Source organism: Dysidea avara, chromosome 3 (assembly GCF_963678975.1).
Source record: "Dysidea avara chromosome 3, odDysAvar1.4, whole genome shotgun sequence".
Taxonomy (NCBI): domain Eukaryota; kingdom Metazoa; phylum Porifera; class Demospongiae; order Dictyoceratida; family Dysideidae; genus Dysidea; species Dysidea avara.
In genome coordinates, this window is record NC_089274.1 from 15,431,633 (window position 1) to 15,457,625 (window position 25,993).

Here is a 25,993-nt window from a genome sequence, read left to right on the forward strand (position 1 = left end):
TAGTGCACTACTGCTGCCTAATGGATACACTGGAGTCATGTTACCAAATGACATCACTAACACTACTTCATTTTCAAATACATCATATACCCTTCCACCAAATGATGCTCTGACATATTTCTTTGTCCCATTGGTATATTTACCACTGTTGATTGGTCTGGTAATTCTAGGTTATTTGCTAGTCAATTGGGGAAGGAAAGTGTTTAGGTAAGCTCAATAAAATGTGGTTACTTCTTGCATTAATAAAACTGTTATTGCGGCAGTGATCTACTGCAACGTTATCAAAGATATAAGAAATTTGAGAATGAAAGAGCTTCATCACTTGCTCTAAGGAAACAAAGACTGAGACGTCACAGTATAACACAAGTACACACACATAATACTGAAGGTGGTTTTACTGTCTCTTCCAAGTTTGGTGGACCTACTAAAACTGTATCTGTTACCTATGCAGAATATTAATTATTATGTATTTGTATTATAATAGTGGTGTATTGTTGTTTTGCAGTTCTAGCAATTGTATACGATTGCACGTGTAACTATTATATTATCGTATAACAAAACAAAACTACATAAAATTGCAAAGCATACAAATTTGTTTGTTTGTAGTTACAATAAATCTGCATCATCCAGCAGTGGCTCTCTTAATGTTGTAAAATTTGTTGTAAGTGTATCTTCACCAGCATCTGCTGTATCATCGTTTTCTGGTTTAGTGATAATCACAAATTCCCTTTCAATCATCCCCTCATCTTGAATATTTAATGTATACTTATTATTCTTCATAGATGCTAACTTTCTTTTCAGTATTAATGCATGTTTCCTGAAGTATTTATCCCTGTGAAACAATCAGATCGATGCTGACCACATATTGCTATACCCTAAGCTTACCACATCCATTTAGTTGGACGAATACTGATAAATATCAAAGCATACAGAAATGGGATACACAGCAAGGTTATGCTGACAACTCTTCCGATGTACAGGTCATCTTCATCCAATATGGCAATAGTACTGAGAAACAAGAGGCCAAGAATTATGGTTTCTATAATGTTAATATATTCCTTATCATAAGGTTTAGCAATGCAGTGGACCGTGACAACTCCCAGGATGATGAGTGACTGTATCAACTATAAATAATAATGATTATGGAGTGTTCCACTATTTGATATCCTTACCAATATAAGTGAGGGTGGTAACAGGGTGGCTAAGAAGACCGTCGCAATAAAGGGAAGTCGTCTAAATATATCCCAAGCACTAAACCAGTAACATTCTCCTTTAATTCCAGAGTTGAGGGCAAAACGAAATAAGCTGATTTGCTATATGCATATAATTATGTATATGTAATCATACAGAATAGATTTGGTAGTAAACATGTACCTTTAGTATCCAAATAGGATATTGCTTCTTGCTGGCAATTAATATTAGAATTGGAGTGGGAATTACAAAAAATACAAGTATTAGAACAGCTAATACAACGAACACAACCATGGGAGCTTCAAAACATTTTTTGTCTGCATCATATTGGAATACCTGAAAATTTTACAATCGGACATTCAAAACATTTTGTAAGTGAAACAATGAACATACAATCTCTTTATCGTGGCTGATTCCCCGACAGCTGATCAAAATGAAAGCAGTGTCTGCTACATACTTGTACACAAACAAGCTGAGCAACACTATCCCATGAATAGATGTCCTGTTACTGAGTTGCTTCACAAATATGAACCTGGCACTGTAAGATATACGTACAAGGAAAATGGATCAAAAACTATTTGTTAATTACTGTAGGGACCCGCAGTTAAGATTTGTATAGCAGGAAGTCATTTTGAAGCTACATACTTTGAAAGTCCAGACCAGGTAGTGAGTAATCCTAAAGGTTTTGCAGGTAATGGGTGCCTAAGGAGCCAGGATCTGCAAGAATTCTCTTTACATTCAACTTGTACTTAAGCAGCATGACTTCTCATATGTCACAATAAGTACTTTCCCACTGGGGACTGTCAAGGAGGCATATGCAATCTATTGACTATTTATTGCATGAATAAAATTAATGCAGTGTAACAACAAATCAGTGTAACAACAAATCACTGTACCTGAATGCATAGACTAAGATAGTTATAGTGACAAGTAATGGAGGTACCAAACCAAGTAGCGCTACATAGAGTGCACTTATGTTTTTAACAAAACATGATGGAATGGGAAGACTGAATCCAAACAAGTTAACCAACACGTCAACCTATACAAGCCAAACATACAGGTAAGAAAATAAACAATTAATACACTCACAAAATCAGAAGTTTGTGTTACATATGGACTATTTCTATAGATCAGACCAATTACCTATTCAAGAAACAATATATAAATATATACACACTGCATATGCAAATTAGTCATTGTGATAACCTTACTTGAGCAAAGAATATAAACCCCCGTAACTCATTTGGAAGAGTGAAATCAAAGAACAGTGCAAGTGATGAAAACACAATAAAGAATAAACCTGAAAACAAAAGTTTAATAATATTAAAAACTGTACTGAATCTTCTAACATGTGAGAGAGAAAATTGTTATTCCAACAGCTCCACATGAATCAACCCCACATTTCCGCAAGTCAAGAGTAACTCCATAGTTGTCTTTACATTGGCTGCATAAATCTCCTAACGGTAGGGGATAAATGTTGTGGTTTTCAAGATGGTTACATATCACAGACACCAGTACATTACAATCATATGTTTCTTATCAAATCACTTGCCTTTTCTTCCCCTACTACACTGCTTATCAGGATCATCAAACATGTACAGACACCCTGGTAAATCACTCCCACCTTCTCTTGTGCAATTTAGAAATACTGGTAATGTAAATAGTGTATAAAGTTCATCATTTCTTCTATCTGCCCAAATGCCATCCTATACAATTAGGATCAGTATACGTAATTAAATGTATAATGAACAACAACTCTACACAAATAGTATATGCCAACAAACGCATGCTAGAAATATATATATATATATGTGTACGTTTAGTAAAGATTTAAGAACACACTACTCACCCTGACGTAGACATATCTACCTAGCCCATCACAACGTATAATGTTAGGATTGCTGATATCACACTTGCACTTGTGTGTGTTCTCATCAAAACTATATCCAGGGTGACATAAGTTAAGTACTCTAACATTGACTGTGGCACTACCTCCCTATAGATTTGTATTTATTTGAGAGTAATAGTTACAGTAAGGTAAGCACCTGAGTGTTAAATAGATCAAACTTAAAAGGCACATTAGTACTATTGTCATCCAGTCTTGCTGCACCATCAGCTCCAACTAATATGTTCTTGTTAGGAATTTGTTGAAAACTAATCGAATTGTTTCTTGACAAAGCTCCAAGATCCTGGAGGTAAAAAATTTAAACATATAGTAATCATGTGATAAAAGAAGTATTGCAAAAAATGAAGAGAGGTGTGACAGTTGCTGCTTATTATATTTTAAAACTAGGTAACATTTTGCACTCATAATCATCTATACTCAACACAGTTTCAATGCCAAAATTATGACTCACAGCTTCATAAGCTTTAAACATTCTTATTGATAACAAACTAAATTTTGTAGTTTACATGAGGGGGTAAGGGAGTGTTGTTAGAGCTGGTGTAACAAATTGGTGTAACTACTTTTACAGCCATATACAACGATATATTAAATTTTTTTGAGATTTTCACACCCTGATGATTCCTATATCAAAACACATTGTAGTGTGTCGTGCGGCCAAGAAAGCCAGCACATCTATAAGCAGTTTATACTGTAGCAGTGAAAGAAGTTTGATCCTTTTATGCAGATAAACGTTCATATCACCATAGATTCCTTGCAAACTTAGTACATGAATTCACCTTTATATACTGTTTATGCGTACCAAATTTCAAGTTAACATGCAGATTGGTGTGGCGACACCCCAGACAATGTGCACTCAAGCAGTGCACACCCCCAGAGTGCAATCATCACTTACCATGGATTTCATATGTGTGTATACAAAGATACACATGACTATATAATATTTTCCTAGCTATACACCACCCTCCACTGCACCTAGTTCTATTGCCTACTTCTTCCCTAATTATAACCACAATAATATTTTCCACAAAGCCATAAAGTGTACGCAACAACACCAAACAAACACTCCCACAAATATCTACCACATAACATTGTACAAATGCCATAAAGTGTACATAGCAACACAAAACAAATAAACATTCATACAAATATCCACACACAAGTACTTCGGGGAAAGGGCAACTGAGTAAATCATTGGAGTAGGGCGTAATAACTTTTTCACAAGCCAGGCAGAAAAGCATTGCGGATATGGCACAATACATAACTGGATTTACAGTTGACCATGAAGCAAAATAGATCTTCCAATGAGTAGTACAAGATTGCAGCAATGTACAGTATATTCATAGCAACACAACGTGACAGCAGCAACCACTAAATAATCTATGAGTCAGATTTAGCATAATTGATTTGGTTTTGCCATGCGCAGTTCATTCACCTGCCCTTGGTCCTCAGTTGCCATTTGGCAATATATAATTATGTATGTGTACCTAAGTTCAATATCAATAATTGGACCCACAACAACTAAGTAAATAATGTAACTAAGTTACATGTAAACATAATGTTCAATCTTTATGTGGACAATCATACAATGTGCTTTTGGAGTTAGGATCCCGTGATCTTAAACCTGTCAAACTAGTTTACGAACTATACAATGAATCATTATGACATCATTACGTTTCATGTTCCTACAAGATTGGTTCACGTTCTAACCTGAATTGTATTGGTTTCAATTTGTGGTACGTGCTAGCACTAGAGTACTATGCTAATGCACAAAGCTCTAGTGGACCTTGCATTCATCTCACGCAGTCTGTGTTACTGACTTTAATTTTCTTCATCCAAAAGGCTAGTTTATATTCACTCATTTTATCACTAAAGCATGTTGGCTTCATTTACTGTGGCATGTATGCTTGCACTGTATTTATTCTACGCCCACACTGAGGCATGTTAACTTCAATTTATTGCATTGCAATAAATTACATATTATTGAATCATGCAGTTGCATTTGATAAAAATTTTTGCAAAGTGTGTGAAAAGAATAATCTAAGCCCCTGTATAGACCCTCAAGAATAAAAAATCAAAGAAAATAATTGAAAATTTGGCTGCTTATATATCACATATGGGTGAAGTGAATTTAATCAAATTTGCTGTGTGGCCTACCCTACTTGGGCGCACAACTACAATGCAAAAATGGTGTGCTTTGGAGAATGGATCATGGGGGTATACTGTGGGGAGCAGCTTAAAATTTGGTGTGCATATAAACTAACAGTACCTTTTGATGGTTTGAAAAACAGAAGTAACAGCTATAGAGTTACAAAGCAAAAATGCACACGGCTGTAAATTACAGGGTTAAAATATTCTAAAAGAACAGTCACTGCAGGGCAAAAAAGTGCATTAAAATGTTGAAAAATTTACCAGAGTTTGAAACAGGGACCTCCATACGAAACACCCAAATCCTCAATCACTGAGATTCTGCTACAAAAACTGTTCACCTCACTTAATTTCTCTTAAAATCTACTTAATAGTTTGCAATTTCATAGATATACCAATGGAAATTCTACATTGTTTATTTTATGTGCATTCTATTAGAATTGCTCAATAAAAAAAGTGTGCTCTATTAGTGTATAACAATAATCCCCCAAAACAACTTTTGCTGAAAAAAAGGAGCGTCCAAGAAACTACAAGTATCTGTAACCTCATGTAAACTGTAGAAAAACACTCCATGAAATTAACTGGTAACTGAAAGAGCTGATATCTATAGCAACCAAGAATCAATGTTACTATAACTGACTAAAGAATACCTTGGCTGTAAAACAGGCAAATAAAAGTATCTGGCAACCAAAACAGCTGATATCTGAAGCGGCCAAGAATGAAAGTTAAGTCGATACAACTAACTACAATTATTAACTTGCAACATTGAATCTTAATCATTCTGTGTTCTATACATTCACCCTTGCTACATCCTAAATTAATTCTTTGTAACTCTAATTGGCTAGTAATTTGGCTGCCTTTTTTTCTTTCTTGGCTATAACCTTTAATTTCACACCTGACTTTTGTCACTGAAGCCCACACCCTCTTTCACAGTTTGGCTGTTTTTGTGGATAACTTATTACAAGGATAGCTGTATACTTTTATACTTCCACAATATTGTGCTTTTTGCAGACTAGATGTATCACGTTATGCATTGGATTGTATAAAATTAATGTGACAATGACATTCTCTATTTGAACGGGCTAACAAACATATTGAAGCCTTTACGATTACAGCTATTAAGCACTATACATTATATTATGTTCTTGATACTTACACTAACACCACCAGGAGCATTTAGACTCCATACTGCTTGTCGAAAATTTCCAACATCATCACTAGTTGATAGCTGAAACATCACCTTTTCTCCATAGCTTGAGTCATTTTTTTGCTACAGTACATATCATGGAACTTACACCACTAAGTACAGCAAATAGAAATACATACTTGAGAAATCACATTAATTCTTGAAGGATCTGTCCCCAAATTATAAAGAAATGACTGCTCAGTAGCAACACCAACATTGTTTCTACAATGTATAATCATCATGTACACAAACTATGCTAAAATGTTTGCTCCAAAGACAGAGAAGGCCTGATGACTGCAATACTGTGTTAAATATGTCAAGTACTTACATCATAATTATATAAAGATAAACAATTTGAGGTAAACATAACATACTTTTTGCAAATGAAAAAAACTTAAGCACTGGCTTTATTTTTGTTTCCACACGATCAAAATGTGCTGTAAAGCATTAATAAATAAACTAGTGTCCATTTGGTTCTACTTGGGTTACTTATGGATATAATTACATGAAAATACCAAGGAGAAAACATCCTGACCGCCTGGTAGACTCCTCCTGTAAGGGTTCAAGCACAAATCGGATGGCTGCAGGTTCGAGGCTACCTAGGTCCAGTCATGGATTTTTTCTCCTTCTCCAACTTTTCAAACACACCTTCTGTAGCTAAAGTCTTTGAGCAGGCTGTAGGACCAGGTGTCCTACAGACCTTCAGCACTTGTGCTGTAAAGCATTAATAAATAAAAAATAAAATAAAAATTTACAAAAAAACTCAGCAACCTCAAAAACTGCTAGTTTGTTACTAGAAAAATGGTAACCATTTGTTCATGATAGAAATTGTACAGACTGTAGTTTTCTGCTGCTGCATGCTGCTATAAATTTTCCAGTTTAAGCAGCATTGTGAAACATTCACAAGTGACATTAATATAATATGTGCCACCTTTCATTCAACACATAAATATGATATGACATCTTAAAACTGACATACGTTAAATTAAATGGACTGCCAGTTTCATTTATCGGATTAAAGATGAAAGTAGTAGCATTAGATTCAGCATTCCCAAGCCATTTGCATCGATCAAGATCATTGGTAAAAATAGCAGAACCACCAGAATCAGCATGGTTGTTGACAAACTCAACCTTCGTCTCCTACAGAATGTCAATGCATTTAATTAGGGAACAGTGTTAAAAGTGCAATATTAGTTGCTCCATACCCATTGACTAGGTGGAATATCATTATCGGTTATTTCAGAGTGGTATTGAATAAAGCACCCTCTGTTTAGAATTGGTAGTACAAAATTGCTTGAAGGATATACCACATAGATAGCAGCACCAGATCCAGTAGCATTGTTTCCCTCAAAATGTAAGATTGAGTTGTTATACAGCAAAATCTAAGACAGAAATAATCATGTATACCTAAAGCAGTTTAATACGTAGTTGTTACCAAGCATCTTCCAGATAAAGCAAATCCTCCTCCAAACACTGCAGTGTTGTTATAAAAGTCGATATGTCCCTTGACATCAATTCTGGAATTCAGTAGAGTAACACCTCCACCAACATTCCAATTAAATGCATTATATCCATCAGCTTCTACTAACACCCTATAAGTAGTGAGTGCTGATATGTCCTTTGTCTCAGAAAAGTTGTTTAGAAATGAGCTATTCAACATAGAAAACTAGTGTAAAGTCAAATTATATTGCTATGCCTTACCAATTACGCACCAGAGTTCTAAACCCTGCTTGATTGACATGGCCAAGAGAAAATAATCCAACTGCTGTTCCTTCAAAATGGGCTACATTGTACAAAAACTTACAAGACAATAATTCTAGAAGTTTGTACTCATCAGAACCATCATCACTGAAGCCCTTATCTGCTGATGCAAGACTGATAGCTCCACCAGATCCACGAGTAGCACTATTATTCATAAAATCACAAGAAGAGAATTTAATTCTATTCTGTTTTGCTGGACTAAACAAGTCAATACTGATACCACCTCCAATGCACTTTTCAAAGAAACAATCATTATTTTCAAATGAAACTCTTGAAAATGTTATGTTGTTATTGTGAGACTCAGCTAGGGTAAAACTGATTGCTCCACCTCCAACCTCAGCCCTGTTGTTACTAAAAGAAGAATTCACTACACAAATATACCCTCCGCTAGAATTTACCAATCGAACAGATAATCCTCCACCATGACCAAACTCTTTCAGCTGAGGAGGAACAGAGTTTTTTTGGCTGTTGTTCCTAGCATGGTTACTATCAAAGTGGCTGTTAAATATAACAATCTTTTGAGTGTGGTTATGACTAAACACAGATACACCACCAGCTGATGTTACGTTATCACGGAAGAAAAGTCCTTCAGAACTAGATAAGCACTCATCTGCAGTTGCGTCTCCAATTATGTTATCAGAAAAGGTTGAGTTAATGACGTAAATTGAATCTGTTAAGTAAGCAATAACAGCAGGGGCCGTATTATCAACATAAATATTGTTTTCCAGAATAATATTATAACTTTCAGATATAAAATGTGGAGAAGGATCACGACCACAGCCATAAAATGTAATATCTCTTATTATGATGTTTGTAGAATTAAAGATAGCAATGTTTTCAAATATGCAAGATCCATCTGTTGGTATGTTCATCCCACATGTAATTCTTGTGTTCTCAGATCCTTCCAGTATGACATTTCTTGAATTGACCATTCGCTCACGTTGCAAAGTATAATTACCAGGTGCAATTTTAACTTTCAAATTGTTTAGATTTTCAATGATGCCATCAGATTCATTTACAAGTAATGTATAGTTAATGGATTTGCAAGGGGCATTGAAATCTGAACAGTCCCCAGTATCCATGCCATTTTTAATATCAACATATCGAGTAGTGGTAATATTAGAATCAATTTGAGTCATCAAGTTATACATTTCTGCTATTTCTTCACTGCACTCCTGTGATGCAACTCCACCAATTACTAGTGGAGTAACCAACAGTAGGACAGCCACCACAAACAGACTGTGCATCCTGTGTAAAATACGTATACTCAATAATTACAATAAATCCATTTTAACTAGTGCATGAACATACGCTTGTACAAGGTATCCATCTATGGTACATACATACGTAAGAAGAACAAATAACCTTCGAAAGAACACAATCCCATACAAGTGTACTTAATGCATAGGCCCCCATAGCCAATTAACTATTTTTTTAAATACAATACAGATCAACTACTGTAACTACCATTTAAGCACTAGTGATGCACCGATACCACTCATTCACTACTACCGATCCAATGCCAATACATTTGAGGCCAGAAATGGCTGATACCGATCCAATACCGATATTTTTCCCCAATTTCTCACAAGCAACAGCTATTAATTCGAATAATAGTTAACAAACCAGCTTCTGCTACTCTCATCAGCTGGTTTTGTGGCTGGGTTCTTTCAAAAAATTCAGGCTTATATCAGCTCTTGCTCACCTCCACCATCTTGAAAAGTAGTTAAATGACATCATTTAAAGTATCGGTTGGTATTGAGTATTATAGCTTTACCGATACAAGTCTGATACCACCAAAATAAGGTCAATACCAATACTAGTATCAGTATCGGTGCATCACTATTAAGCACATGAAGAAAATTTTGGGGTGGGAAATGTTTCCATTTGTTATGCATGCACTGCTGCTAAATAAGTACATATAATGGTCAACTGATCAATTGACCACACTTTTGACCTTTGTGCACACCACAGCCACAATAACCACAACCCACAATAATTATTGATTAGTGCAGTACCACTGATGATCCATTAATAACAATCATCTACCAGTATGGTACTTTATTGAAATTGGCTTCAAAATTCCACTGCATACCACAACATAATTCATTATTATCTCTTGAGCCCATTGTGGTCCCACCAAACAATTTTATCAAGTACTTTTGAACCATAATTAAGTATATATCTATAATTCAGAGATCACTGGAAAGGTCGATCAACAGTCAAAGGTTGATCAAAGGTCGATCATCAGTGAAAGTTGTATTTAAAATATTTACACAGTGCAAAGTTACCGTTGATTTTGTAACTAGAGATAGACCAAAATTTTCATGAAATCTTCAAAATATTTGTGGTCATAAACCAGAAACTACGGGTGTATGGAGCTAAAATTTGCATGAGTGATAAGCATTATAGCAGGTATATACTACAAACACACCAACAGTGATAATTATTACTTTTGTGATAACAAAGTAATATAACGAAATACACTATAAAAACTGGTAATATAATGCAAGTTATTTTACTTACGAATGTAACACGTTACATAAGTAATGAAGTTACTGTAACGAGTCTAATACTAAATAATATCATTACTACAAGTAACGAAGTTACTAATCTCGTTAGTAATCCACTGAGTAATGCCTAGCCACAATGAAGTAACGAAACCTACTGAATGAAGCTTATTCACCAGCTTCTTACTTATAGCCAAGATTTACACATTGTCCAACAACGCAATCATCACATGTGATAAGGTGGTAGTTACACACATGACAGCTTAAGGCTGTGGACACAAATATGTAGTATTATTATAGTTACTTTATTTTATGGGTAATATGTAACTGTAACTAAATAGTTTAGTTGCAAGTAATATGTAATATGTAACGAGTTACTTTTAAAAAGTAATTGCCCCAACACTGCACACCAAGTCCAAGAGGTGATGACCCATATTGGCTAACTTTCACTGCAATATCATCGACTAAAAACATGATACTATGTCACTAATGTAGCTAAATGATAATATTTTTTTCTGTTGGCTATTTCCTCAGTCACCCCTCATGATTATTAAACTACTCAAATTCCATGCCATCACCAAAAGTAAGATCTAATTTTTTTCTCATTATTCAGTGACTGTGGATGTTTGCAATTGGAAGGGTTTACTGGACTACATGTAGCTAGTTGCAGTGTGGTCTATAAATGAATTCACGATTTATTTGACTAAAATTAATATTTTTGTATTTGATAAGGCTCTGTCTAAATAATACTCAACTTTACCAGTTGCAGTTGGATGATAATCTGTCTGTGAATGTTATCCCACTAGGGACCTGTGAGAAGGCTAAAGCCTAATGTATGGCAACGTTATAAATCTTTTTATGCTTTACTCTAGCTAGTTAGCCATCATAGTCGCTCAGTGCTGCATGTACTTTAATATCTCAGGCCTAATAGTACAGACATTTCGAGGTACTCAGTGTACTGAGATAAATGCATCCGCATATCCAACTGATAAATAACACCGATTCCATCGACACCAGGATTATTATTTATTGTTTACTGAGCAATCAATCAGCCCTGCTGGTGTGTTCAGGAATCACATAAACACATTACATTAGGTACAATAATATGATTGCATAAGTAGACTGATCAGTATCTGTAAGTTCGATTTAGTGTATCAGTTGGTAGTTCCAGTCATTTCAGCATTCAGTGTTCAGAGGATTGGGCAGAGTTCACCTCTCTGCCCACTGTTTGGGCATTAAGACTTTCCTTTTTTTTATTTATTTGAAATGTTGTATTGTAAACCTGTTATCATGCATGTGTTACGATGTGTAAGTTATGTGTGTACGAGTTAGCTTGAACAGTCAATAACACCTAGTAGGCACGCCCATTTTCACTCTTCTATATTTCAGTGCCATTGGAAAATAATTTGATCAATATCATTAACTTATAATACCTTAGCTGATGAATTAATCAGTTGTTAGCGATCAGCGGCTGGTCGTTACTCTACCAAACGCGGAACGGAGAGCACAATAACCCAACTTCCGTAAATTAACGTACTACCGTGTCACACGCTAGTAAATTGCCATTACCGTTGTACATTATAATAAATGTATTAAATATTAAAAATGCACACAGGTCACCTTTAGTAAGCAACAAAAAAATTACGACAGTACAGACATTAATGTAGCTAAATATCTTCTTCCTTGCAGCTAGCTGACATCATTCAATAATGGTTCTCTCAAAAAAGTACAGTGAGTGGCGGATGTATCAACAACATCTAATGGTTCATCAACTTTAGGTTTTTTTACCAATACAAATTCCAAGTTTAGATCTCCATGCTGACTATTAATATTGTGCTGTCTTGATTCCATCTTCCTTTTCACAACTTGATAATGCTTTTTACAACATTTATCCCTGTCAGAAAGATGAGAATACTTTGGGGTATTAAATGTTTCTGAACTTACCACATCCACTTAGATGGACGAATACTGATAAAGATCAAAGCATACAGAAATGGGATACACAACAGCACTATGCCAACACCTCTTCCAATGTAGATATCGTCTGCATCTAATATAGCAATTGTGGTGAGAAACAAAAGCCCAAGAATTATCATCTCAATAACATTTATATACTCCTTCTCATATGGTTTAGATACACAGTGAACGGTGAAGACAACCAGAATAAAAACCGACTGGATCAACTGCAAAATAAACACTATTTCTATTTACAGAAAATGTAATTCCTTACCAGTATTAAAGATGATGGTAACTGGGTGGCCATGAAGACTGTGACAATAAAGGGAAGTCGTCTAAATATATCCCAAGCACTAAACCAGTAGCAATCTCCTTTAATCCCAATGGTAAGGGCATCACGAAAGTAGCTAATTTGCTATATTTGTAAACATTCACTCATAAAAATGATGCACACTATGGCTAATATTGAGAAGTACATTTCAATAGTAGTTTGTTACATGTAAACCTCGGTCAAACCAACCAGCTTGTGACCCCCAATAACCAATAGCTACACCCTACTAATGACATTTCTAGCTTGCCTATACATGTACAGATTCATTACCTTTGCTACTACCATTTACCCAACATAGTGCAGAAGGTAAGCACATTATGTTTTTAGCGAATATAACTGCATCAGATGAAAGAATGTAAGGTATATTATAGTTTGGCTGAATTGACAAATCAACATTTTCTCCTGCTATAGCTATACTTTCCTGTGCTACATGGCATATATAATATGAAAAGGAGCTCATCTTCACTACACTTATACAAGCTTCCATCTATTGTACCAATTGCTTATGTAGCAACAGTCAGTATGATAGAAGTTTCGCTTTTGTGTTGGCTCTTGTACTGCAATGTACATACATACCTTCAATATCCTAAGAGAATGCTGCTTCTTAGAAGACACCAAAATCACAAACGGAATTGCAAGCACAAAAAATACTAGAGTGAGGATAGCTAGCAGAACAAACAATACCATGGGGAATTCTAAACAGTTCTGATCAGTATCATATTGAAAAACCTACAAAAAAATTAGCATGCATATATTGTATGTGGAATACAGATAGTTGTGGTGAAAGCTTACTAATTTATTTTTATGGTGGATTTTACGACAGCTGATCAAGATGAGAGTTGTGTCTGCTACATACTTGTACACAAACAAGCTGAGCAACACTATCCCATGAATAGATGTCCTGTTACTGAGTTGCTTCACAAATACGAACCTGGCACTGTAAGACAAGCTAGACTACATACACTGCAATAGATACAACTCACTGTACCTGAACACATACAATAAGATGGTTATAGTGACAAGTAATGGAGGTACCAAGCTAAGTAGCGCTACATTGAGGGCACTCATGTTTTTCAAAAAACATGATGGAATGGGAAGACTGAAACCAAGTAAGTTAGCCAACACATAAACCTGTATAAAGAAAGGATCATCACTGTGGAATAGCTATACCTTGTGAACTCACAAAACCAGATGTTTGTGCTAGGTATGGACGATTTCTATAAATCAAGCCAATTACCTACATACATAAATGCAAATAAAATGATTATTGGTGTCCATACCACTGTAGACCTTACTTGAGCAAAGAATAGAAATCCTCGTAATTCATTTGGAAGTGTAAAATTAAAGAATAGAGCAAGTGATGAAAACAGGATAAAGAATAAACCTGATGGGTGAAAATTCAACTGCATAAAATAATATATAATGAAATAATATACATGCAAGGGAGAAGATGATCACTCCAGCAACTCCACATAAGTTGTCATCACAATATCGTAGGTCAAGAGTAACTCCATATCCTTGTTTACACCTGCTACACAAATCACCTATTGATAAAACAAATAGTTTATTGAATCTTGAGTTATAAGATTCTTATAGCGTATCAAGTTGTGCATGAGTGCTGTGTGAGACAAAGACAATTGGGAATCTACTTGGTGTATCATGCAGATCCCTAACAATACAGCTGGGTAGATTGTTTCCTCTGTACGCTTGCGTATGCATGCGTGTGCATGTACACTACATAAATGCACTCCTATACACACAACTTAACTACCTTCTCTCCCATTACTACACTGTTCATTTGGAGAGTCATACTTATATAAACAACCTGGTAGATCACTCCCACCATCTCTTGTACAATTTAAGAAAATCGGCAAAGTAAATAGTGGAAATAATTGGTCATCATTATCATCTGCCCATATCCCATCCTGAAAATGTATACGCATTAAATTAATTGTAAGCAGGTATTGTCAATAACAGGGCGGCAAACATTCACCCAAAAATTTATTCGATGGATTGAAAACACACTAATTTACATATAAAGACCAGTAATGCTGCATGAACCCAATGGTACGTATATGTAATTGCATGCCCACGTGTAATCTGTAAGCTATTATTTGTACACTGCTTACCCTGATGTACACATATCTGCCCAATCCATCACAGCGTACAACATCCTTATCACTAATATCACATTCACATTTCTGTGTGTTTTTATTAAGTTGATATCCAGGATGACAAGAGCCAAGCACTTTAACGTCAACTGTTGCCCTTTCACCCTATAAAATTGCACTAAATATTTTACAAATTATATCATTCTACATAGATACTTGTGAGTTAAGTAGATCAAATTCAAAAGAGACATTTGTAGTATTATTATCTATTTTCACTAAGTCACTTTCTAATGTTTCCATATTAGGAATTTGTTCTGCAATAGTTGAATTTTCTCTTGATAATGCTCCCAGGTCCTAACAATTCATATTACAATAAGACAAGATCACATGTAATTTCACTTACTCTAATATTACCAGGACCTTGTACAGTAAACACCGCTTGTCGGAAGTTTCCAACATCATCTCTAGTTGCTAAATGAAACACTATCTTTTCTCCATAGCTAGAGTCATCCTTTTGCTACAGTATAGTGTACCATGATTCTTGGCATTGTCAAAGTAGAATACATACTTGAGAAGTAGCAGTAATGTTTGAAGGATCAGTCCCCAGAAATGGACATTGCATGGTGTCAGGAAGATCACTTCTGCAAAGAGACAGTTTTCAAAATCAAAGACAGTTGCTACAGAATTGGTTCTTCCTACTACCTATAAGCATCATCACAGAACTCTGTATATGCTTAACACCTAAGTGGTGGACGGGCCAACAAAAGCATCCAACTACTGCCAAAGCTACTTAGCATCGGAATAAATATAAGCCAGTTAAACGCTACTAACATCAATTGGTTTCATGTCTGTGTTACAGACTTGATCTACGTATTCACAACATACTGTAGTAAATGCAACATACGTCAAATTAAATGGACTATTGGTTGTGTTTTTTGGATTAAAAATGAAAGTAGTAGAATCAGACTCGACATCTCCAAGCCAATCACAGCGGCCCAGATCAGTAGCAAAGACAGCAGATCCACCAGAATCAGCACGATTATTGATAAATTCCACCCTAGTCTCCTGTCATAGAGCAAGTACACATGTTTCACATGCCATAACATTCGTGCTTCATTATTAGAGTGCAGTGTACCCCATAACAGGGGTGGATCCAGGGGGGTTCTAAGGGTTCCATGGAATCCCCCTTTTGAAAGAATTTCTCTTACTCGAGATACTCTAATAGAGCAGTCACAGTATTCTTAAGAGGAGCAGTGTAGTAGGCTACATGTGGAGTTATAAATAAGGAAATATAGTTGGTGAGGGTATCTATGGTGAGGGGCAGCTATTGTCAGCAGGTGATGACCTTTTTTTGTTTTTTTGGTCTTCAACTTACAGCTAGGCTGAAGTTGCAATTCCAGAGTGGGACCCCTTTTAAAAAGTCTGGATCTGCCCCTGCATAACTTGGTAATATACATCACTTATTTTTTTGCATTATAAAAGCCCTATACACTATTATATGTGACAACAATATGAACTGGCAGATTTGGCTAATCAGCAACCCTCATGTAAAAACAAAAGGACCAAACACTCAAACTCTACAGGTCATATACGTATAACTATTGCTGTGACCATACCCATTGATTAGGAGGAACATCGTCAACAGCTTCTCCTGAATGATACTGAATAAAGCACCCTCTATTCAGAATTGGTAGTACATAACTGACTGTAGGATGTACCAGATAGATTCCAGCACCAGATCCAGTAACATAGTTCCCTTCAAAATGTAACACTGAATCCTTGTAAAGCAATATCTAAAACAAAAATTACGCCAATTCATAACTTCATATTATACTTATTACCAATATTACCAAGCATCTTCCAGATAAAGATATTCCTCCACCAAACACTGCGGTGTTGTTGTAGAAGTCGATGTGACCTTTAACATCAATTCTGGAGTTTAATAAGGTAACACCTCCACCAATGTTCCTATTAAATGCATTATATCCATCAACTTCTATCAGTACTCTGTAAGCAGTGACTGCAGGTATGTCTCGTTTATCTGAAGTGTTGTCTAGAAATGTGCTGTATAAAATAAAAACAGTGAATTTCAACTTGACATGTGTTATGTCTTACCAATTCTCTATAAGTGTTCTAAAGCCTGCATCATTGACGTGACCAAGAGAAAATAATCCAACTGCTGTTCCTTCAAAGAGTGCTACATTGTTTGAAAAGTTACAACACAATAATTCAAGAAGTTTGTACTCATCAGAACCATCATCACTGAAGCCCTTATCTGCTGATGCAACACTGATAGCTCCACCAGATCCGTAAGCAGCATGATTGTTTATAAAATCACAATAGCTAAATCTAAATCTATTCTGTTGCACACGATCAAATAAGTCAATAGAGATAGCACCTCCAATACACTTATCATAGAAACAAAGGTTATTTTCAAATGTGACTCCTGAAAACATTACGTTATTATTATCAGATTCAACTAATGTAATACTAATTGCTCCACCTCCAACCTCGGCTTTATTGTCACTAAATGAAGAATTCACTACACAAATAAATCCTCCACTGGAATTGACCAATCGGAGAGACAGGCCACCTCCATGACCAAATCGTTTAAGCTGTGGAGGGACAGAATTAATTTGAGTATTGTTCCTTGCATGGTTGTTATCAAAGTGGCTGTTTAATACTATAACCTTTTGTGTGTGGTTATGACTAAACACAGATACACCACCAGCAGAAGTAACATTGTCACGGAAGAAAAGTCTTTCAGAACTATCCAGGCACTCGTATGATGAAGCACTTCCAATAATATTATAAGAAAAGTTGGAGTTGATGACATATATAGAATCAGTAAAATAAGCAATTACAGCAGGTGCAGTATTATTAATATACACATTGCTATCCAAAATAATATTAGAACTTCCAAATATGTAATGGGAAGATGGATCAGGACCACAGCCAAGAAATGTAAAATTTCTGATCACAATATTAGTAGAATAATAGAATGCAAAATTTTCATATAAACAAGATCCACCAATAGAAATATTCTTTCCACATGTAATCGTTGTGTCACTAGAACCTTCCAATACAACGTTAGTTGAATAATAAAAATATTCTTCCCTTAAAGTATAGAAACCTGGTTTGATTATAACTTTTAAATTATTAAAGCTTCTATTATTATTGTTTGACTTATTCATTTGTAATGCATACCATATAGTTTTACAAGGTGTATTAATATCTGAACAATTTCCCATATCAGTTCCATTTTTATCATCAACGTATAAAGTGGTTGTAATATTAGAATCAATTTGTTTCATTAAATCATAGACACCAGCAATTTCTTCACTGCATTTCTGAGGTGATGTTCCATCAAACAAACAAGACACAAATAAAATCAGGATGGTCAATGTTGGCAAAGAGGACCACATCCTATGCACAAAAGTACAACACTAGATGTTTTTCAACATACAGAAGTTCCAGTATACAGTGGAGCCTGTGTATTAAGCTGGGACACCTTGAGACCAATTAAAAGTGTCTTTCTTAATTACCGAAGTGTCCTGATTTTCCAGGTCAGTTTACATGCTAAAGGATACTTTGGGACCATTACCACATGTCCAGAGATTATATGCAGATGTCTTCATTTAATTAACAGGTTCCAATATATCAGATATGCTTATCACGAGTTTGGTGTACTCCATACTACACACCAAACCACTTACTATATCTTTAATTGTTAAGCTATGCATGAAGCTATTAAAGTGCTTTTACTAGTAAAGTAGATACTAGCCAGTATATCATACCAATCATTTTACGAGGTAAACAGACCTTCCCTCAGCATGTTTTGTTAGCCATGACTGTTATCTGAACTCAAATGTTTTAATATAGACTTGAGAGCAAAATGTCAAGTACATGTGCTTGGACCTATTCACTTATACTCAAACTATTACATCAAATTTTCTCAGCATGAACAATCATTTTAAATTCAAGTACAGACAACCATGCAAGGATACACTTTAAGGAGTTGGGTGATCTGTACTTGGTATTGATAATGAGTTACTGGCATTGATACTGAGGCATTACAACTGTGATGTCACAAGATGTTAAAAGAAAAGTACATGCAGAAACAATAATGGCTAGGGTCAATTATACAATCTAGCTACCCCTTCCCCCCAAGAATGCCTTGAACATCTATATTTTTCAATGTTATGTACATAGTCAAGCAACCTTTACTGCTGCTGAAGTATACAATGCCAATAGTATACATCTATAGCTCCAGTATTGTTTATAGTAGGTGATACATGAGAAACAGGAACATCCTCACATTATATATATTCAAACATACATAGCTCTGTGCTTCCTTCTTGAATTGGAATCATTTTTATACTGCAAACGTTCTCCACCCTCAGCACCCCACATACCAAGATTTCCTAATGTGATCGTTAGCCTTCAAAATTCAGCTTAACTTTTTTGGTTCTTTTCCTTTCGTTTAGGGGGCTTAGGCTATTCTTTTCACACACCTCACAAAAACCATTATAAAATGCAAATACGTACCTTGACTTTCTAGAGCATTGGTACACTTTAAGAGTGTATTGTGGCACAATCATGTACCAAGTTTGGTGCAAACCTGATCAATAGTCATTGAGCTATGGATGGTTATTTGTATTAAAAAAGGTCACGTCTACAAGGTAAACCACTTATGTGAACAACTTAAAAATTGGTATGCATATAGGTTAACCATCATAGCTTTTGTGGTTTAAAGAAATTGCATTGACAACTACAGAGTTACAAGGCAAAAACTAAACAACTGTAAATCACAGGGTTGAAATACTCTAGTCACTGCGGGAAAAAAAGGTGCATGAAAATGTTGTAAAGAAACTTAGCAGCATTTGAACCAGGGACCTCCGTAATGAATGCCCAAATCCTTAACCACTGAGCCACTGTTATCACGGTTGTTCATAATTTCTACTTTATAAATGAAAGTTCTAGCTAAAATCATAATTTCACAGATCTACCAATGGAAAATCTAGAACATTCTATGTGTATTCTATTAGAAATTTTCAAAAAAGAATGTGCGCTCTATTAAAGTATTACAAAAGTAATCAAATAAATGCAATACAACACCATTAGTATTCCATCGAATCAAAACCGACATTTTGGCGGGTTAGTACACTACTATTAAGACCTACTCGTGCCAATCGTCATCATCATAATCATCATAATATGTGCTGTGCTAGTAAAACATGCTGGAAATCATATTCTAACATAAAAGGTACAGGATTTGCTTTGCTAAAAATTGAGCAACTGCAACTTTATCACGTTCTGCATGAAAAATCGAGATAGTCTAATGGACGATATCCGCAATGATGAAAATTGTCATAGTGTGATGTCATAATTAGAAAAATGGGTGATGATGGCTGCAATGATATAAATTTTAAAAATGCACACAGCCATTATTAAAATTTATTAGCATTGCAGCCATTTCTTGGCCGCCACCTTTGATTTCACAACTTTTTTCACCCAGGATTTTTAAGGCCACATCATTCTTTCACAGCTTGGCTGTTTTTGTGTGGATTTCACTTCTTTTTGTACTTTATAAGACCCTAAAACCAGCCTATGGCTGACTTTTGGGTTTGTTTTTACTCACACTATACAGACACAATGATGTTTATTGAAGACAGACTTACTATTAATGTATTGTATAGCATGATTTACTTCAATATTTGGTATTATTATTGTAATACTGTAATAGAGTGTACACTTTTTGAGGACTTCTAATAGAACATACATAGAATGTTCTAGAACAATCCAGTACTTCTATTGGCAGATCTATAAAATTACAAACGTTTATTTATAGGCAGAATTCTCATTCATAAAGCAGAAATTACGCGAGGTGATCAGCCAAGATAGCAGTGTTTCAGTGGTTAAGGATGCAGGTGTTAGGTAGGTTTGGTTCAAACTCTGGTAAGCTGTTTTTTTGACATGTTTTTTGCACCTGCAGTGACTGCTCCATTAGAGTATCTTGATCCCTCACTTTACACTTGTTTGGTTTTTCCTTTATACTTTGTGGCTATAACTCTACTGCTATTCAAACTATCAAAAAGAACTGCAACAGTGATCAGCCTATGTACACACCAATTTTCAAGTTATTCTCATACTACTTGGTTTACCCTGTAGCCGCAACAAAAGTTTGATATTTTTTACATGGCTAAATGTTCATAACTCCTTGGATATTCACCAGGTTCACAGCAAACTTGGTACGTGAATTCACCTTTATACGCTCTTCATTTGTGCCAAAGATTGAGGCAGTTGAATTACACGTTGATGTTTTACAGCAATATTTGCACGTGTGAAAAGAAATTGAAGCCCGGCATAAGAAAAAAATGAAGAAAATAAATCAAAGCGCTTTGAAAGCCCATATCTCGCAAGTAGCTGTTGCAAATTTAATCAAATTTGCTGTGTGGCCTATCCTAACTGGTGGACAGCTATAATACAAACATGGTATGCTTTGGAGAAGGGACCATGGAGCTATGCACACCTGAAAAAGCTGTTTTCTTTCTTCCTGTTAATATACTCACAGTGTGGCACACCAATTTTCTTGGCCACATGACACACTACCATGTGTCTTGATATTAGAGTGACATAACCTATTTATGCTTCTTGTAACTCTAAATTTAATTAAGACCATTTTCCAAAGTAAAGACTTAAAAATCAGAGGTGCAGTGGTGGATCCAGAAGGCACACAGGAGGCTATGCCCCCCCCCCCCCCCCCCCCCCCATGTAGAAGTAGTAACTATGTATTAATATGATTATATGTATTAATATGATTATATGTATTAATATGATTATATGTATATGATTAGTGTAACACATAATTCATGTACACGTGATATGTTACAATCATTATCAGTTGTCACTTTGGTTATCACATCCATCGCGGAACACTATAATCGCAGGATGGTGGAGGCTTTTGAAGGACTAACAGGGTTTCGTCGGGTAGTTGATGATGTGGTGATATATGACAAAGATAGGGGAAGTCACATGGCACATGTCCACCACTTTTTGCAGCAACACCAGGAATGACAAATTTCACTCAACAGAGACAAGTGCTCATTTGTCCAAACCCAAATAACTTTTGCATGGTGCCAACTATCTTCAGAGGGTTATCGTGTAGATTCTTCAATCACTAATGCCATGTCTAATTTTCCAACACCAACAGACTGCAGTGACCTGAGATCATTCTTTGGCTTGGCCAACCAGCTATCATCCAGCACAGACATAGTTTCCAAGCTAAGGAGACGTGTCTCTGCACTGATGCCAGTAAACAAGGACTTGGGTTTGTCCTACAGCAACTCTCCGATGCTGGCCACTGGAACTTGGTCCAAGCAGGCTTTCATTTCTTGACGTCTGCTGAGTCACGATATGCTGTCATTGAACTAGAATTGCTGGCAATTGCATGGGCAGTAACTAAGTGTCATGTGTTCCTGGGGGACATGCAGCATTTTCAGGTTGTCACAGGTCACAACCCTCTAATCCTCATACTGAATAGCCATCACCCGGATGAGATTTGAGAATCCAAGGTTACAGCGCCTCCGTGCCCAGCTGATGGCATATAACTTTACAGCAATCTGGTGCAAAGGCAGTACACACATGGCCCTTGATGCACTTTCACAGCACCCAGTCGAGGAGCCCATACCAGAAGACTCACTTGCAGAATTTGGAGAGGACCATATTCCAGCCCCACCGATTGCAGAAATCAGAATGCAGCAGACCACAGCAGCAGATAACCTACGCTTGACAGAGTTGCAAAGACAAGCTAGCCATGATGAAGAGTATACACTGTTGAAAGCCACAATCTTGGATGGTTTCCCTGCACACAGAGGAGAACTACCAGAAGCATGCAAGTGATATTGGCAGGTCCGGCACAATCTCACAGTAGAGGAGGACCTTATAGTATATGGCTGCCGACTTCTCATACCATCCCAAATGCGTAAGGATGTACTACAGCAACTACATGAGTCGCATCAAGGAGCATCATGGACTAAGCAGAGGGTACACCTTACAGTGTACTGGCCGGGAATAGACAATGATATCGAAATCATGGTATCACGCTGTGTACAGTGTCAAACTCACTTACTGTCCCACGCTAAGGAGTCGATTGTCAGCAAGCCACGTCCATCTCGCCCTTTTGCAGAGATTGCCAGACTTTTGCTATTATGGTGGCCAGTGTTATGTGGTTGTAGTGGACTGTTACACAGACTGGTGAGAACAGTAGTACTGGATTTGTTGTGGTCAGATAGAGGCCCACAATTTACATCCAAGAAGTTTCAAGATTTTGCTGTGCAATGGGGCTTCAAACACCAGGTGTCATCACCACATTATCCACATAGTAATGGCAAAGCAGAAGCGATGGTAAAGTCGATGAAGAAGATTATACATACTGCCTGGAATGGCAGATACTTGGATGGGGATAAGCTCTGTACGGCATTGTTACAGTACCGCAACACGCCATCATCACGAGACGGGTTATCTCCAGCTCAGAAGCTCTTCGGGTGTCCAGTCCAAGACACACTCCCGGCCCATCCCAAGTCATTTGACCCACAATGGCAAACCAACTTAGACAGAGCAACAGAGAAGGCAGAACACATCCAAAGAGCAGCGGAATGCTATTACAACAGACAGGCACATTCATTACCAGAGATTCATGTAGGCTCCCAGGTAGTTTTACAGGATCCAAGAACCAGGCTCTGGCATACATATGGTGTAGTGATCAGAATGGGGTAACATCGCCAATATATTGTTAAGACAGAGTCCGGGAAGTCCTCACAAGAAACTGTAGATTCTTATGGCGATGGGTACATCTACCAGCACAGCCAGTCAACATGGACAATAGATGAACCACTACTCCATGCCACAGCAGTGGCCAAGTGACAAAGCACACCAACCAATGGGCACCATTTCACCAATCCAGCCAAGAAGATCAAACAGACGAAGGAAGCCCACAAACAGACTTATAGAAGACCCTTATTGGAACAGTTAGTAATTAAGCTTTTTCATATTTTCCCAAACTTGTGGGGGATGTAGAAGTAGTAACTATGTATTAATATGATTATATGTATATGATTAGTGTAACCCATAATTCATGTACACGTAATATGTTACAATCGTTATCAGTGGTCACTCGGTTATCACACCCCCAAAAAATAAATACAATAAAAAATTTACACAAAATTAGATACTTAAATAGAGCAGTCAGTCAAATAATCTTATAGAATGGTCATGCATGTAGCAGTATTAAGAATCTCAGCACTATTTCTTCCATACTTACTGCCGAGTATAAAAACTTACATCTGTTGCACCAACCCATGGGCACACTTACCTACATGGTAGCCTACTAGTACTTTTTTTTTTGCAAATTAAATCACTCGGTCCTTTGATGTCATTGCAATACTTTAGGCTCAGAACTGAACAATGTATTGACTGTCACTATTCCCAGCATGCAGTTCCTGGTCAATGCACATCACTTAGAAAGCTTAATTTTTATTACTACTCTACATCAAAAATTTCAGTCCTGAAACATATAAAATACCTATGGGGTGTGATCCCCTGCTTTATATATAGCTAGCTACCTACTACCCTGGTAATGGTGCACCTCCCTTGGATCCATCCCTCAGATGGTCATTCTTAACCTCAATATACAGTGGAACCTCAGTTATCCAGACCCCACTTATCCGGATTCTCGGCTAACTGAACTACAGAAATGACTGCTCTATTAGAGTAGTGACTGTTCTATTAGGGTAGTTGATAATACTAAAATTTTTAAAATGTTCTTATGCTATTTTAAGGTCATTTATACATGGTTAAACTTTTCTTTTCAGACTTATGGACCACCCCTGGTCCCAAGGGGTTTGGATAACTGAGGTTCCACTGTACACTAAATATAAGGAAAAAAACTCCATATGACAGGAAATTTTGACGAAAGAAAAAAGTTAATAAATTTGATGAATCAGTTAAAATCCATAAGCACCTTTAAAAGTAAATGTTTACATCTACGATTTCTTCATTTTCATCAACGTTTCATTTATAAAGCTGATGAAACGTCAAATTTTCCTTTTGCCAAAACTTCCTAGACAACTGTAGCTATTACTCAGTAGTAGTACTGCATTTACATATGTGTCTCTATGATGGATTTAGTACTGCCACTGCTAGAGATTGATGATGAATGATAATCACTTTCTTTCAACATGAAGTGCACATGCTATTCGTTACCAAACTAAATAAAAAAAAATCTGTGGGGGCATGCCCCCATACCCCCTGGATGAGGCACGCTGGGTACTATAATGATATAGATGGCCGTTAGCACCCTCCTTTGTGAAAATGCACCCGTATCTAGCTGTTGCGTGCATGTACATAGCTCAAGATATGTATGTGGGAGCCGTACAATTGGTTGCGAAACTCTAATAGCTTTAATGCAGTAGCTAAGTTCCATGCCGTCATCACGGTTGACACTATATAAGGGCAAGTCCCGCCTAAGCTACCCCCCCTCGACTTTCGCCAAATGTTCGCAAAGTGATAACTTCAAAATACGTTGCATTTATATATAGCTACATTCGTACTCAATATATACTTGAGGTGACAATCTCACCTAAGGTCGAATTGTCGTCGGTGAGCTGGTGGCTTCTCCTGACAAAAAGCACGATCGCGAGAATCCTACAGTCCGTAAATCACACACACCGTGTCACGTTCTAGTAAATCACGTATATCATGCATTTATTTCTTGTGCTTGCTTTGTACCATTAGCTGTTTGCATATGTACACATGAATGTTGTAACTCCAGTTATGGTCATTACAGATTTATAAAATGTAAGCCTATGGCAAATCAGTGCATGGATAGATGTACAA

At 36.5% G+C, this 25,993-nt stretch overlaps 3 protein-coding genes across 4 annotated transcripts in view; 1 reads left to right on the forward strand and 2 right to left on the reverse strand.

Annotated features, from left to right (window-relative positions):
- The window catches only part of LOC136249564 (uncharacterized), a 6,810-nt gene extending 6,228 nt beyond the window's left edge, over positions 1-582 (forward strand). The window contains exons 20-21 of the mRNA XM_066041613.1: positions 1-207; positions 264-582. The exon at positions 1-207 is cut by the window's left edge and continues 5 nt beyond it. Coding sequence (XP_065897685.1) covers positions 1-207; positions 264-459 — 403 coding nt within the window. The 3' untranslated portion in view covers positions 460-582. The remainder of the gene's footprint in view (positions 208-263) is intronic.
- LOC136249568 (uncharacterized) lies at positions 525-12,243 on the reverse strand. Its single transcript, XM_066041618.1, has 19 exons — positions 12,133-12,243; positions 8,130-9,437; positions 7,864-8,077; positions 7,634-7,810; positions 7,408-7,568; positions 6,569-6,650; positions 6,399-6,512; positions 3,237-3,380; positions 3,041-3,187; positions 2,744-2,897; positions 2,541-2,648; positions 2,403-2,491; positions 2,281-2,334; positions 2,088-2,230; positions 1,585-1,729; positions 1,375-1,527; positions 1,173-1,313; positions 886-1,124; positions 525-832 (listed from the first exon to the last, which is right to left on the reverse strand). Exons 2-19 carry the CDS (start codon positions 9,434-9,436, stop codon positions 607-609), a joined length of 3,798 nt encoding a protein of 1,265 aa, XP_065897690.1. The 5' UTR covers position 9,437; positions 12,133-12,243; the 3' UTR covers positions 525-606.
- Positions 12,244-12,295: 52 nt separating this feature from the next.
- Positions 12,296-25,844, reverse strand: LOC136249570 (uncharacterized). Of its 2 annotated transcripts, none has more exons than XM_066041623.1 (19): positions 25,737-25,844; positions 17,213-18,523; positions 16,948-17,161; positions 16,714-16,890; positions 16,002-16,162; positions 15,666-15,738; positions 15,501-15,614; positions 15,314-15,451; positions 15,116-15,262; positions 14,758-14,911; positions 14,423-14,530; positions 14,282-14,370; positions 14,170-14,223; positions 13,975-14,117; positions 13,779-13,923; positions 13,563-13,715; positions 12,930-13,070; positions 12,644-12,873; positions 12,296-12,593 (listed from the first exon to the last, which is right to left on the reverse strand). In XM_066041623.1, the coding sequence occupies exons 2-19, from the start codon at positions 18,520-18,522 to the stop codon at positions 12,389-12,391; spliced, it is 3,756 nt and encodes a 1,251-aa protein (XP_065897695.1). In that variant the 5' UTR covers position 18,523; positions 25,737-25,844; the 3' UTR covers positions 12,296-12,388. The 2 variants fall into 2 exon arrangements, with proteins under 2 accessions (XP_065897695.1, XP_065897694.1); XM_066041622.1 differs by having other exon boundaries at positions 12,644-12,882; positions 25,737-25,843.
- Between the last annotated feature and the right edge of the window lie 149 nt (positions 25,845-25,993).

Excerpts from the sequence above, each read along its gene's own strand:
- LOC136249568 (XM_066041618.1), bottom strand. The coding sequence starts at position 9,436 with ATGCACAGTCTGTTTGTGGTGGCTGTCCTACTGTTGGTTACTCCACTA. Across the intron at positions 2,335-2,402 it reads GGTTTATATTCTTTGCTCAA|GTAATTGGTCTGATCTATAG; the intron begins GTAAGGTTATCA and ends TTTCTTGAATAG. Across the intron at positions 833-885 it reads CGTCCAACTAAATGGATGTG|GGATAAATACTTCAGGAAAC; the intron begins GTAAGCTTAGGG and ends ATTGTTTCACAG.
- LOC136249570 (XM_066041622.1), bottom strand. The coding sequence starts at position 18,522 with ATGTGGTCCTCTTTGCCAACATTGACCATCCTGATTTTATTTGTGTCT. Across the intron at positions 14,531-14,757 it reads GTGTAGTAATGGGAGAGAAG|GTGATTTGTGTAGCAGGTGT; the intron begins GTAGTTAAGTTG and ends TTTTATCAATAG. Across the intron at positions 13,071-13,562 it reads ATTCTCTTAGGATATTGAAG|CAAATTAGCTACTTTCGTGA; the intron begins GTATGTATGTAC and ends TTACAAATATAG.